This window comes from Varanus komodoensis, unplaced genomic scaffold, assembly GCF_004798865.1.
Source record: "Varanus komodoensis strain SLA01 unplaced genomic scaffold, ASM479886v1 scaffold4, whole genome shotgun sequence".
Taxonomy (NCBI): Eukaryota; Metazoa; Chordata; class Lepidosauria; order Squamata; family Varanidae; genus Varanus; species Varanus komodoensis.
The window spans coordinates 20,284,601-20,299,018 of NW_025335941.1; the positions used below are offsets into that span (position 1 = coordinate 20,284,601).

The 14,418-nt window shown below is 42.8% G+C and overlaps 1 protein-coding gene across 1 annotated transcript in view; it reads right to left on the minus strand.

Moving 5' to 3' along the window:
• The window catches only part of CHODL (chondrolectin), a 31,003-nt gene extending 17,008 nt beyond the window's left edge, over window positions 1-13,995 (minus strand). Inside the window, exon 1 of the mRNA XM_044441753.1 lies at window positions 13,899-13,995. Within this exon, the coding sequence (XP_044297688.1) occupies window positions 13,899-13,995 (97 nt within the window). The remainder of the gene's footprint in view (window positions 1-13,898) is intronic.
• Between the last annotated feature and the right edge of the window lie 423 nt (window positions 13,996-14,418).

Genomic DNA, 14,418 nt, shown 5'->3' on the forward strand with positions numbered 1-14,418 from the left:
GGACTAGAAAGACTTTGGTCTTATCCAGCATGAGCATTCTTACGTCCCTGAAGGGCCAAACCCAGCCAGCCTAAAGTTAAAGAGCCCTAAGAATGGGGAACAGGGGCCTTGAAGCTACCCATCAACAACAACCTAGACAATAGAGTGAGAGGCACACTGGTCACATGCTCGGTATTCCATATTACAGTGAGATATACTGCATTTCTCTTAAAATTATTGTAACTATTTCTAAGTTTGCATAAATACCTATACATTAGTACATGTATTTTAATTCAGTTCTGTGTTGTCTTTTTGGTGAAGCATTTTCTCTTTTTTGATTATCTGAACTGGCCATCCAAAGGTCAATTTTTAATTTCCACTAAGCTATCTCTTACAGAAGTGATTTTTTTTCCCTACATCTTAATGCACATTAGGATCATTTGCACATCTGACTGGTGAAAATTGATCATCAGTATTTTAGCATTCATTCACCAATTTCTAGAAGAAATATGCAAGCCTAATTACCTAAATTACCTAAACTTTTTTTTTAACCAGCAAATAGATACGCTGAAGGAGCAAATGAAATGAAATGTTTTACTTGTTGGCTTAAGTGGTATACCTTTATCAAGGAAAATAATCTATGCATTACAGTATTTCCTGATGGCAATTGTACGCCAAACTATTAAAACTCTGACAGCTTTACTTCTCCCTCTAAGTGGAATCCTTTGGCATTAGTTCTACTCCATATATTTTCAGATGCTATAAAATGAAAGGCTGAGACCTCATTTAGTTGTTTCTGTAATAGATGCCTTTTCCCACCCCTTTGATCTCATGGACTTTGTAAATGGAGATTAGTATTGGAAGGCAGCCAGAGATCTATCTAAAGGGAAATCTCTTGAGGATACTCCCAGAGTGCCTCTGAGGTCTCACAAAGATCTGGAACAGCCTTCTTTAAGCAGATGTTTTCCAGATACAGTACTAGTCTACAACTACCAGCATGGCTGGCTGGGGTAAGTTGGCTGCGGAAGTTGTTGCCCAACATCAGATTGATGAAGGCCAATCTAGAGACAAGCCATGCAATATGAGATGACTTCTGTCTCTGAGCCTGGAACTCAAGGTGAATGCATAGCATTGTACCATAATCACTATCTCTCCCCTACAGACTCCCAGGCACACATGAGAAGCTGACCATTTTGGAGGGACTGATAGCTCAGAGTGTGAGGATGACAGGGAGCTGGCTAAAGCAGAGGATGCTCAGAGCGCAAACTCTGATAACAAAATTGTTGTTGTACTGGACAGGCCTGCACCTGCAGACCCAAGCTCTCAGTACCAGTCTGAGCCTGCACTGGATAAAGTAGCTCAAGGACACCCTTGGGGCCCAGTTTCCCCACTAGTGGGAATGAAGGAGATGAAGGACCAAACATCTTGAGGGAGGATATTGGGAAATGGGCAGTCTCTCAGATGAAGAAAGTCAGCCTTCTGCAGAGGTGGACCTGAGGGCGTGTCATCACAGCCTCAGGCTGGCCCAATTAGGGGCTCAACATGCAGAATGCAGGTGCACCCGGTTCCAGTGCTCCTCCTTCCGGAGACAGGCCCCAAAGGGATCATAAGCAAAGCGCTGAGGAAAGGGGGGACACAGAGAGGGTTCAACATCTCTCTTTGTGCATTCTCAGAGGTTTGTGTATGCTTAGAGTCTTCTATGTAGAATAAAGATGCTTACAAGGACTCTGTATTTGTCACCATACATAGATTCTAGCCTTGGAATATTCTAGTGAATGTAAACCCCCTTACTGTATCCTTGTTTCACAAATGAAAGCAGGAAGATACACATCTGAAAGAGTTATAGGTGCTGCTGACCATGAAACAGGAAAATTTTCACTTAGCCAAAAAGTTCATAGAATAAGACTATCATCCCAAAATATAGCACGAGATTGTTGTGAAGACCTATTTAAAGTCTTCTTGAGCTCCTCGGAAGAAACATGAGATACACATGTGACAATCAATAAACAAATAAGATCTGAAAAATAAGGAAGACCCTAATTTACCACCTGAGGTTAGGACCCACTAGTAAACAAGTACCTGAAACAGCATCACTGCACTGCTGTTTTTATGCAGAATTCTGCCTCATTCCCGGGGAAGAGAGCTGATTAGGTTGCTCTCTGTCGTATTTACTATGTTTGTGAAGATGGCTTTGAAAAGGATGACTGAGTTTAACAGCGCTCCCTCCGGTTATCTAGTGGGCCGTACTCACTTGACTTCAAGCAATGCAAACAACAGCGTGATGGCTGCAGCTGAACTCCGTTTCAGCAGCTCTGTTCATGCACTCCCTGTTGGCTTAGCATCAAGAATGAACAGCCTACTTGTCCTCTAGGTTGGTTGTCTCTAAACACAGTGCAGAAGATAGGGGACAAAGTCTAGGGCCAAAAGGCCCAAGAAGGTCTCAAATAATCACCCAAAGAATTATGTTGATATGGCAATGGGGTCAGTGGCAGACAAGATTAACATCTAGGCAGGCTGGGACAGAGGGTGCTCGCCACCACTTCTTTATAAAAACATTTTATAATCAGGGGTTGCTGACCAAACATCCACATGATTATAGATGTTCATTTTATTAGGTTTAGACAAATCCATGAGGATTTGGACTATGGGCCTATGGATAAAGTAGCTCAAGGACACCCTTGGAGCCCAGTTTCCCTATGGACCACTTCTAGTCCTGATGCCTGGATGCCATCCCCAATATCAGCAACAATGTTCACCAGTTGCTGGGGAAACTGGCCAGGAGGCTGGCATTGCACTCATAGATGGGCCACTATGTAAGCAGAATATGAGACTGGATGGACCCTTGGTCTGATGCAGCCTGGCTTTTCTTATGTTCTTTTCCTTATCTATAACAAAATAGTACTTACTCCCAAATAAATATATGCTTCGTTATTGAAGCAATGCAGAAACTGGGGATCTAGTTACTGGCATATGAGGCCATTAAGTGTAGTGTCCAAGGTTACTTAGCTATACCACTTTATAAATAAATCAGATTTCATGGATCACAAGCTGTAGAATATTCCAAGCAATGCTGTCAAACTTCACATGCTTCAAAAGACCCCCTATTCAGCAGTGTGAGAAGGTTCTGACAAACAGCAGAGGTCTGGGAGTGGATTCAGATAAAACATTTTTCTTTCATTATTCAGTAGATTTTGCTGTCATCCTGGGAAATCTATGTCAATGTTGCTTGACAGGGACCAAGTTCCTAAACAGTATAATGTTTACTGTTATGTTAACTGTTTCGTGTAATGGGATGTATTATCTGCATGTTGAGTATTGGAGTCAAATTTTTGTTTTGCTTTTCTTTCTTGTAGAGCTTCTTAGAAGTAGTTTTTGTTTTAATCAAGTACCTATGGTTTTCCAAAATATATGACCTGAATGCAGAAAGCCAAACTATTGCAAGGGATATTACTTTGAGAGCCACATTTTGCATATTGTGCAGTGGGCAGATGGAAGCCCAGGCTCCATCCCAACCAATCTGATCTTCTGTAAAAACTTGAAAAGGTATTTATCTCTAAGCTTGCTCCTCAGGGAAGTTTGTTCAATCTTTTGAAGAAATTGATTGGATCAAAAGCAAATGGGAAACCAGTAGATCACACCCAGAATTAATCTGTGAGGCTTAGTGATTGTATTATTGAATTTTGGAGACATGAGGTCAAGTCAAGCTTAATAGATAAAAAATGACTTTGAGAAAATGATTGTCTTTCAGCCTAATCTTTCTCAGTGATCTTTTGAGAGATAGGCTCTAATAGTCCCAAGGAAATTGCTCTGAGCATCTTGAATGAAGGGCATGATACAAATGTGATAAATGAAAGGGAATTCTACCAAAAGCAAGACAGTTGCTTTAGTCACAACTCAAATCAGGAGCATACTACTTCCAGAAACTCACACTGTCACACAGAAATTCCTAGTATCACCTTCTTGTTCTGCTCTGCTCTGCTCTGCTCTGCTCTGACCACGGTCTTTCCACCACCTCCTAGGCAAGATGGAATTGTACATTGCAGTAAAGATATATTCACAATTACCATTATGCACCCATCCCATCCCCTCTCTGTGCAGGTAACATTTATAAGCCAAGAATGACAATGGTACAGCAGAGAAGGAAGATTTTGTGTCTGCCTGTTTGTCATTTTCTAGAATTTGGAGGTGGGTGGCTTGCCCGTCTTTCATAGGACCCATATAAGAGCCACAGAGGGACATTATGGAATCAGGTGGGGCTGATGGGGAACCAGTTATTTTAGGGATGAATAGTCGGAAACATGGCACTTGGTGGAGGGTTAGATAGGTAACTGAAATGCAGCTCAGGCAGTTAATGACTGTGCTGTGTTCCAGCCCGCTCTTCAACTGCGGGTTTGGAGGTTACCCTATTAGCCTCTCCTCAGGTCTCCAGATGCTACTTTTAAGTGCCACTATTGGTGCACAATAAGAACTTCATCATCCATGACTTAATAGTAGATGAGTTGTGCAATCTGGCATGCATGATTGTGACCTTGGTGAGTGAACAGGAAGGAGTTAACATCTCCTAACTCTGCCCATCATGGTACTTGGTACAGCATCAGGAAGGACTGAGGAGCTGGTGGGGGAGGGGATTGCTGTGGTCTAGAGGAATTATTACAATTTTATTTTTTTATTTATTTAAAGTTTTTATAAACAGTTCAATTAGCAAACGTTCTCAAAATGGTGCTTTCTCTCCATCTGAATATTAGTCTAGAGTGTTTGCATTTCATGCTAGGCCAGTAGAATGCATTGATGTTTCTGCTGGTAGAGTATCCGACCTATGACCCAACAGTCCTCCTACCCGAGGTGACAGAGGTTGTTTTGATTGTGATGTTGAGGTCCTTCAGGCTGCTGATCTTGGGGGACATTAATATCCAGGGAGCCCTATCTGGGGCACTCAGGGTTTCATGGACTCTATGACATGCATAGGACTGTCCCAGTATGTCATTGTCCCAATACATGTGGCACAGCATATCCACGCACACACTTCCATCACCTGGAGATACAATCTGAAGATAATGTCTCAGAAATGCTCCCCTTGTCCTGGTCAAATCACTGTCTGCTGAGAATTAAATTAATGGTGACTTTTTTCCTTTTGCAGGGTTGGGGGACCTAGTCAGATGATCTACCCCAGCAGGATGATGGATACAGAAGATTTTCAGAGGGCTTTTGGTGTGTTCCAGTTGATTTGGTTAGTGAATCCCTGTCAATGTTTGTGATACAGAGATGGCCCAGGCAGTTGACACAATTGCACCTTTTCTGTAGTATCATTTAGATGGCTCTGTGGTACATCCCAGTGATGAGATCAATGGAGACAGCTTGAGTGAAGATGCAGGAAAACTCCTAGTGGATGCAGTCTGGTATGTGCCTATGGTTAAATACATTTGGGGGCACTGAGAGCAGCAAAGAAATAATACCTGATTGCCTCCTTTCTTTTGTTGGAGAGGGGACCTCCCTAGGGTTGTCCAGAGCCAACTATGTGTTGGCCCTATGAACATCTTAGAGACATTTTCTAGACACTTTCAGGACAAAATGTCTTGCATCTGCTGGAAGTTCCTCTCCAATGTTATCACAGTTGAAATCAGGCACAATTCCCAGAGCACAGCCTGGTCAAGTTTTCTTGGATGAGTTCCAGTTAGTACAGCTCAAGGATTCTGACAAGGTACTTGGAGAGACCCATGTAATCACGTCCATAGTGGATCCTTGAATATTTTGGCTAATAAAAGCTAATAGAGAAGGACAGCCAGCTGGGTCTGGAAAGGGATTAATGCTTCTTTACAAGGAATCTTCTGATGCCACTTGATACAGGTGGTGGTGAGGCCACTCCTGAAAAATTCCTTTCAGGACACAGAAGATCTCAATAATTTTAGGCTGGTAAAAAGTATTCTCTTCCTGGACAAAGTTCTTAAGCAGGTGTAGGCAGCAGCTCCAGGTCTTCTTGGATGAGAGTGATTATTCATTTATTTTTGAATTTAAATATTATCTGGATTGTCTGCAACCAATTCCTTTGAGGTTTAGGCCAAGGTTTGGCATGGAAGCAACTTTATGAGGCCCTATGCTGAGAGAGAGTTGGGGAAGAATGACCTATTGGTACTCTTGGATTCACCAAAATGGTTTTCTTCTGAGACAGACCTTTATACATAGAATTGGAGGGGGCACCATCAAGGTCTTTACCTCAGGCAGCAAGTCGTCTTACTCCAGCTCTGACTTTAAGAGAATCACCTGCTGAGATAACAAGAGAATTCACAAGCTCCATCAGAAAACCCTCTGTAGTGATCAATCTTCCTGGGAAAGATTATCTTAATTGGCCTCCTGCTACTTCAGAGGCCAAGTCCCAGAAAGTCACCTCCAGATCATCATAATCAGCCCTAAACAGTTACCCTGTTAAATTATTGGGGCCATATACTCACTAGGACAGACCCATGCTGGTCATGAAGTTTTCAGCCACAGCCAAAAAGGCGTTGCCAGCCTGTATTATAAAGTTCCCCAGCACAACAAGCCATGGAAATCCCAGCCCCAACCCCAAGATCACTTTGGCTAGCTCAAGAAAGGAGACTGATAGACAGCTAGACGAGCAATGCACTAATGCAATCCCTGTTCTGTCCCAAGCACCCAGCTTCAGTGACATACACTGGAATGTAGAAGACTGCAGGATAAGGCCCCAAGAAAAGGCAATAGAATCATAATGAACTGCCATAACTTCACTTCCCCACCACTGAGGTCTTGCTAGCTGTAAGCAAAATTGAGAGAGTTACTCCCCCTTCTCTATGGTACAAGGCAAGTCAGCACATTCTTCAGGATAAAGTCCTGCATGTCCATTGTTTATCCATTCACCAAAGCAGTATATATAAAACCACTGACTTATTTTCAGTCTTTGGATATCTTATGTCATTGAATGATAGACACAATCAAGGGAAATGTCACCAATATATAGGCAAAAAGTAGATGGAAAACAAACAGTAGTCATTGAGGCATAACGTCTTTGATTAATACATTGGTTGTTAAGTGGCTAGTGATAAGAGTAGTTCCCCACTTTTCTGCCCAGCAGATACTTAAAGTAATTGCATTTTTGCAAGCTGCATTATCATCACTTTATGTACTTTATGAAGTCATGGGGACAGCAATGTGGATTATGTGACACTCAGCAGTTTTTCCTGACCCTTCCTTTGCACTTTTTGTTAAAGACTATTCTTCTGCCAGCTCAAGCTACCTACTACATTATAAACAGTGAGCACAGACAATAACTCAGTATGATTGTGTAAAACAATCCAGGTATAATGTGCTCATTTCCAAATTATGGCTCATAACACCATTGCAATGTGTAAAATAGTTACAGAGCACTTAGGAAGAAATTAAACAAGGCATGGAAGAATGTAAAAATACTGTAATCTTTCCTCAATCATCATGAGAAGGTGGAAAGAGCAGGGCAGGACAAAGAGGAGAATAGTTTGTTCTGCTGAGAGATATGGAATTTGTAATTCCCAAGACTCATTTATAGAACTTGCAGTTCTGATCAGTTTCATCTTCATCATTCATGGCTGGCTCCACAGGATGGAGTGTTTGTGCATTTCCCTAGATAATTAGAAGGCCCATCATCATAACAATGCTATTACTTCCATTTTGTATATGGTATCCAAGCAGATGAGATGCAGCTTTGAACACTTCAGTTTGCATGTATCAATTCTTGCAGGTTAGGGATGCCATTGAGGGTGCCACGACAAGCCCAGCGGCCTGCAAAATCCTGGAGGCAGCATTACTGCTGTGATGGTTTCACTGTTATCAGGATCCTGAAAATTCTTTTTTCTTCTTTTGTTGCCCTTATGATTGCACAGATAATGAAGGGAAAATGTGGATCAAGTTGCTCATTCCTCTTTGATCCTAATGAAAAATTGTGCATAGAGAAGCTAATTTATAATGAGAAAAGAATGTAATTCATCTAGGGTGACTGCTTATGTGTTGCCAAAAGGAACAAGATAGAATAGAGTCACATATTTTATCCTTCTGAGATGGAAGGAGCTTGCAATACCTGGGTTTCATTTATGGCACCCACAGACCTTTCACCCTCATTATTCAAGGCTGGTTCTACAGGAGAATGACATACAAGCTGCATATGCTAAGTTACATTTATAGATATAAATCTAGAAATAATGTCTGTAACTTACATAGAAATACAATAAAACCCACCATAGTGGGAGAGAACAGTAACCAGGTGACTTCTACTCCAGCTGCTGTCAAGATAGTAATTTCAAACCTCCTGCTTTTCCTTATCATTGGAAAAAACTCTCTGAAACTGGCTTGGAATCAGGTTTCCAAGAATGAGACATCTTCAGATATGCAGCTATCCTAAATGGCACACAGTTCCGTGCTTGAGATTTTAAAAAATTAAAAGCATAGGCTATTGTTTTCTAAAGCAACTGGTAGAATTATGCCTCTTTATGAGATCTTAGCCTAGCTTGATCCACTTGATTGCATTTCTCACATGAATTCTTATTACTGGCTCCTGTTGAACTTGGAGCTGCTTTTTCACTATTTCAGAGAACATTTATTTAGACACAGTAATGAAGATCCTATTGACTGTGCACTGGACAGGAAACAAAGAATGGTGGAAATAGTTACCTGAGTCCAATGTGTGGAATAATTAATCCACAGTTGATCAATAACATTATTAGGAATGATGGAATTTCCATAAAAGTGTATAAGCTTTCAAGTTCTCCAGAACATTAGTCAGGCAAGGTAGCCTCACGAAGAGTTCTGAGAACTCAGACACAATTTTGTGGGATATCAGTAAGTCCTAATAAAGATATTACCTAACTGTTGATTCAGACGTTATTCCCTTGTGGACCAGCATAGGCATCTTTGATGTTGTTGTTGTTGTTAAATTGGGAAAGTTTTAAAAAACCCTTTGCCTGGAGCCAAAAAGACATCAGAGTCAGCACCAGCTGAATAGCTCTAGGAACACACATTCCATAAGTAAAGTACCACAACTGAAAGGCGATACCCATGTACCTTCGGATAACTTTGGCACCTGCAGAAGGGTCTCTGACCATGACTGATCACACAAGCAAGTGCACGTTGAAGTAAGCCATCCTTGAGATACCCAAGTCCCAAGCCATGAAGGTCTTTACAGCAGGGATGGATAACAGGTGGCCCATGGACCATGTGCAACCTTTGTCATCCCATTTATCTGGCTGGATAAAAATCAATGCCTTTTCAAAAATCCAGTTTTAGCACACCAAAACATTCAGTTGGTCAGCCTGAATTTGTTCTGAATAGTTAGCTTGTTCTGAAGTCCAGAACAAGCTAACTATTACCTATTATACATGCCACAGCCATTTGCTTCTGAAATTCAGAGGAAAAACCACTAAAATTGTTCAGGTACCCCATGGAGTGTAACCTGAAGAGAAGCTCAGGAAGTAAACATGGTTGCCTATCCCTGCTTTAAAGGTAAGCACAAACACTTTGAATTATGCTTTTAAATGGAATTCCAGTCAATCAATATTTTCAGAACTCCATAGGGCTGTTCCTGGTTAGTAGGAAAGCAGCAGAGCCGTATTGCCATTTTTCCACTGAGTCTTCACATAAAACAAATCTGGATGCATGCTTAATCATGTATCATCTCTTTTAAGGAGGGGCTGCTGCTGGCACCTCAGTCTTACTATGTGCTGTTTGCACCTATACAGACAAAGCTATATAAATCAGTAGGATTGCTCAGGATTGTAACTGATCAGACAGGGGAGTGCACCTCATGGCTGAACATGCCCCTGACAAACCAGATCACCCACCCTCAGCACTTCCAACTTGGCTGAATTGAGCTTCAGGTTATTGTCCCTCATTTAGTACATCAGTACTAAATGCAAACACCAAGTACCACCTGAATCAGATAGAGATGAGAAGCATAGTTAGATGTTATCATCATACTGGTAGTGCCTTTCTCCACATCCCTGAATGGCCACCAGAGCATCTCCATGTTTTTGTTATAGGCAAAAAGCCAGCTTCCAAAACGGTCATCTATTATTGCTATTATTACTATTACTATCACTATCATTAGATAACCTGCCACTTCCAAGATATTTTGGACTACAACTCCCATCATTACCAGTCATAGTTCAAAACCTCTGAAAGGCAATAGGTTGCATATAGGCAATAGATCTAGACTCTCCGTACGGGAGAACCTTCATGAGATGGACACCATCTCTAAGTGAAAACTGTCAAGCTGCATTTGCAAATGAGGTTAATCACCTCTCTCTTAAGGTTGCATAATCTAATTATTTTTGGACAGGATGCCTACCAGAGAGATTCTGTTTTCTGATTCTTGCATGGAACCCCATCACATCCACTGGTACCAGTACTGGCTCCAGACTTTAAAGGATTCTTGAGAAACATGTCTTCAGTGGATCCCTCTCCCTGAGTGGGTTCCCTTTCTTTCCATTTTCACCACTGCCTATTTACTTGTTTTCTTCCTCTATATCAGGGTCTAGAAGGGGTGGTTGCTGTTCCTTCATTCTTGTCACTGCTTACCTATTAGGAGATGGTAGAAACAGTAAATGGGAACAGAGCCAGAGGTTTCTTAAGGAGCAATGACAGCCCCTCTGTTGTTGGCAGGTGCCCAGTAGTGCTGATCCTGGCACTGACACAAATATCTGTAAAACATTAGGTTTTGTGCTCCATGTGACCAATAGCTGTGAAGCACCAGGACTGTCGTTCCTGAAAGAGGCTCCCAGGAAGGATTTCCATTTAAAAAAGGAGCGGGGGGATGTCCTGCTTTTTCCACACTCAGAGTTTTTGGTTCTTGTGCACTTGTTCTGGGACTCCATTCTAAGTATGAAAAACTGAAACATAGTCGACGTTTTCCTTTACAATCTCAGTGGAGCCTATCAAAGCTCATGTCACAGATATATTTGCTAGTCTTTAAGGGACTGCTGAACTATTTGTGCTTGATGTACAGCAGCAAAATTGTACAGAACTCCAGAGATGAGAAATATAGCTGGATGTTACTCTTTGATTGGTAGAGGAAGCAAAGTGTGTAAGTGGAGGGGGAGATATCAAAGGCAATCACTATTATTAGGGGACACACTGGCATCTTTTAAAATGGGGTTGTACAAAGGCTGAAACTAAGAAAGAGTTAGCAGTGGAGTGCTAACAGCTGGTCCTGTGGGGAACACTGTCGCCATCTATGGAATTTCTGATAGCTGAACCCCAGGTAGGTTGAATTTGACCCCCAACCCTGAAGTCCAGTGCCCTGGATGTACACAGTAACTGGGTTCAGACAACTCAGTAAACCACATTCAAGGGTGGAACATGGGTTAGGTGTAGATTGTCATTGAGCTATGCATTGTTGATGAAATGTGGGTTATATTGTCTGAAGCTAGGTGAATTTAGCAAAACATGGTGTACAACCCACAATTCACAACCCAACCATAAACCATAGGTCCTTTCTATGGGTTTTCATGGTTAACAGGCCATGGTTCAGACAACAAGACAACCCACACTCAGCTCATTCTTGACCCTTGAGTCTGGGTTGTCCTGTTGTCTGAATCCAAACATGATGAACAGTATATATATAATGCAGAAGTTTTTCACCTTGAGTACACTGAATGGGGATTGTGTGTGTGTACACCAGTTTCCAAGCAAAATAAACAGCAAACCAGCACACCTTGCATTCAATTTCAAATAAGTACTCATGTTATTTTAGAAATGTCAGGTAGCTGCAATTGTGAAGCCCTCCAGTCCATTTACAGAGAACTAGGTATTATTGCCACCACCAAGAACCACATCTGGCTTCTGAACTCCTCTTGCTTCCTTTATGTAATTTCCAGGCATGGATGGAGAAACCCACTCTGTAATGGCTCCAACTCATGGAGCTTATTCACCAGGGAAAAAGAGATTCAGCACTGTCAGTGTAATGCTAGACTTGTTCTTAGCAAAAGACCATTTTCTTGGCTTGCTTTTGCATTAGTCTAACATATCCTCCCTAGTCATGGCAATCTATCAAGCTCCATAAGAGAGGTGGAAGAAGACCTTTTCCTGACACCCACAGGAAACCCCTTTCCCATAGCCATATGAGTAGAGTCCTGTTGGGGAACCACAGTAATGTAATAAAATATGTTTCAAAAATGTGTTTGGAAACTAATATGCCTTTTAACTCTCTCAGTTAGGCAGTTGACATCTCTAATGATCTGCAGTCGTAATGTGAAATCCAGCTTAAGGAACACCAAAGTTGGGTTAGTGGAGACAGGGATAGAACTTTCTAAATGTGAATCTAACATAAGTTCCATATATTTCAATGAGTGTTCTAAGTAGGACTATCACTGGATACAGCCCTTTAACAAGCTTCACTGGGAAGTGTTGGTATTTCTTTCCTTGCACACAAATCTTCAAGAAAAGACTAGATGAGAATTAGGTAAAGAAGCTGCAAAGCAGAATATGCTGGTGAATGTTTTCTAGTTCTGCAATTACCCACTGTTACAGTCCACCAAAACTACTGCAGAAAATAAAAGTAAATGCTACTGAAACTTCCAGAATAGGGAACCTGGGGAGTGAGTTGGATTCAATCCCTTTCTGTTTATACACTTCATAACCCAGAGATCAGGTGCACATGACTTATGATGAAGACATTAGAGAAAGATGCTAGAGAAAATACCTCCAGTGTGCCATAGCTGCTGTATTTCACATCTGGATACTCACTGGACAAAAATACATATTGTGCTTATTCAGAGGAATTCTCTATGTAGCTCACTGTAGTGACCCCTCCTTGCCTATTGTGTCTAAACTTGATCTCCACGAGCTTTCTTCACTCCACTTCTATTAGTTATTCAAAGTTGGAGAATCATATTTAGAGCCCCACACATAGCAACAGAAGCATTTTGCTTCTGAACTATAATTCATGTTGTTTCCATTGCATGGGAGAAAGGGGAGAATTAGAAAGAGAGAGAAATTGTGAAAGTTCAAGCCAAGAACATTATGCTACTACTATACACTGTTCAGGGGATGTTCTGTACCTGATAGCACTTTTTCAAATCAGAAGTTTCTGCAGTGCTGGTGCTGCCATGAGATCATTTCCATGGGAAAAGGAATAACTCGATTTTCTCTGTCACAAAGTACGCATGATGAATATGATAAGAACACATCAGTCTAAACTAGAAAAACTTGGCAAATGCCAATCTCTTTCCCACTCTCTAGCTATTATCAATTGTATTGAGGTTAAAGATATTCATCCCATTTTAAAACAATCAATTTGGTATTTTAATACACCCACCATAGTGACAGAAAAACATACTTCTTTGCTCATGAGCTTTAAATCAAGGGAACAATGCTATCTAGACGGGGGACAAGTGAGAGCAAAATATATTGACATAAAAAAATGGCATTTTTGGTGAAACAACTGAACAAAGGGAACCAATGCTATTAATGCAATAGTGAGGAGAGAGGAGTTGGAAGACCGGGGAATTTTCAAGGCTGAAGCTGGAATTTTGTGCATGTTTACTGGGAGGCTGATCTACCTGTGGCTAGTATCTGAGCCCCAAAAACAACTCTCTGAAATTTGCCTGGAATGGCATAGCCATTTACATGTTAAGTAAATCAAGAGGAAAGAGTGCACAAAAGGCATTCGGCTTCGCCTCTGGACGAACACAGTCCATGCCCGATTGGAATTAAGACAGAGGGGAGCCACCTTTGTGATTAGAAAGCAGTGAAAGCCCAGCACCCAAGCCCCTAACAGGTGCGCGAAGCGACAACTTGGAAAGCAGGGAGGGACATCCCACGGTATTAAGAAATGGCTTTGAGTCGCGTGAAGCAATCAAGAAGAGCGACCCGGGCAATGCGGAACACTCGACTGCGGGATGAGTGAAGTTGGGCTCAAGTTCGCTCCGCTTTCCTTTACTCACCGCTGAGGACCCGCTGGGAGAGGCAGCTGTGCGCCCAGAGCGCCCAGGCGCCCAGCAGCAGCGGCACGGGGCACCCTCTGCTCGGGGAAGGCAGCATCGCCGGCGCTCGCAGAGTCCCAAGAGCAGCAGAAGGCGGCGGGGGTGGACGGGCGGGCGCGCACCGGCTTCTCCTCCTCCTCCTCCTCCTCCTTCCCGCTGCCCCGCGCGCGGCGCCCAGTCCTCCGCGGACGCGTCTCCAAAGCGCGCTCGCCCCTGAGCCGCGGGCGCCCTCAAAGTGCCAGGCAGCGGCAGACACCGCGACGGCCCCCAGCGCCTGCCTTTTCCCTGGCCGCAGCCGCTGCACTCATGCCCCTGCGCTGGAGGGAGCCGCGCGAGGAGGGCGCTCTCGGCTCGGACCTCTCCAGCTCTGAGGTCGAGAGAAGGCCAGTCCGCTCCGAAGAGGCGTGGGCAGGCGGGGAGGCGGGGGCGGCTCCGCTCCGCTCCGCGGGTCTCTGCTTGCCTTGCCCTGCCTGCGCCCGGC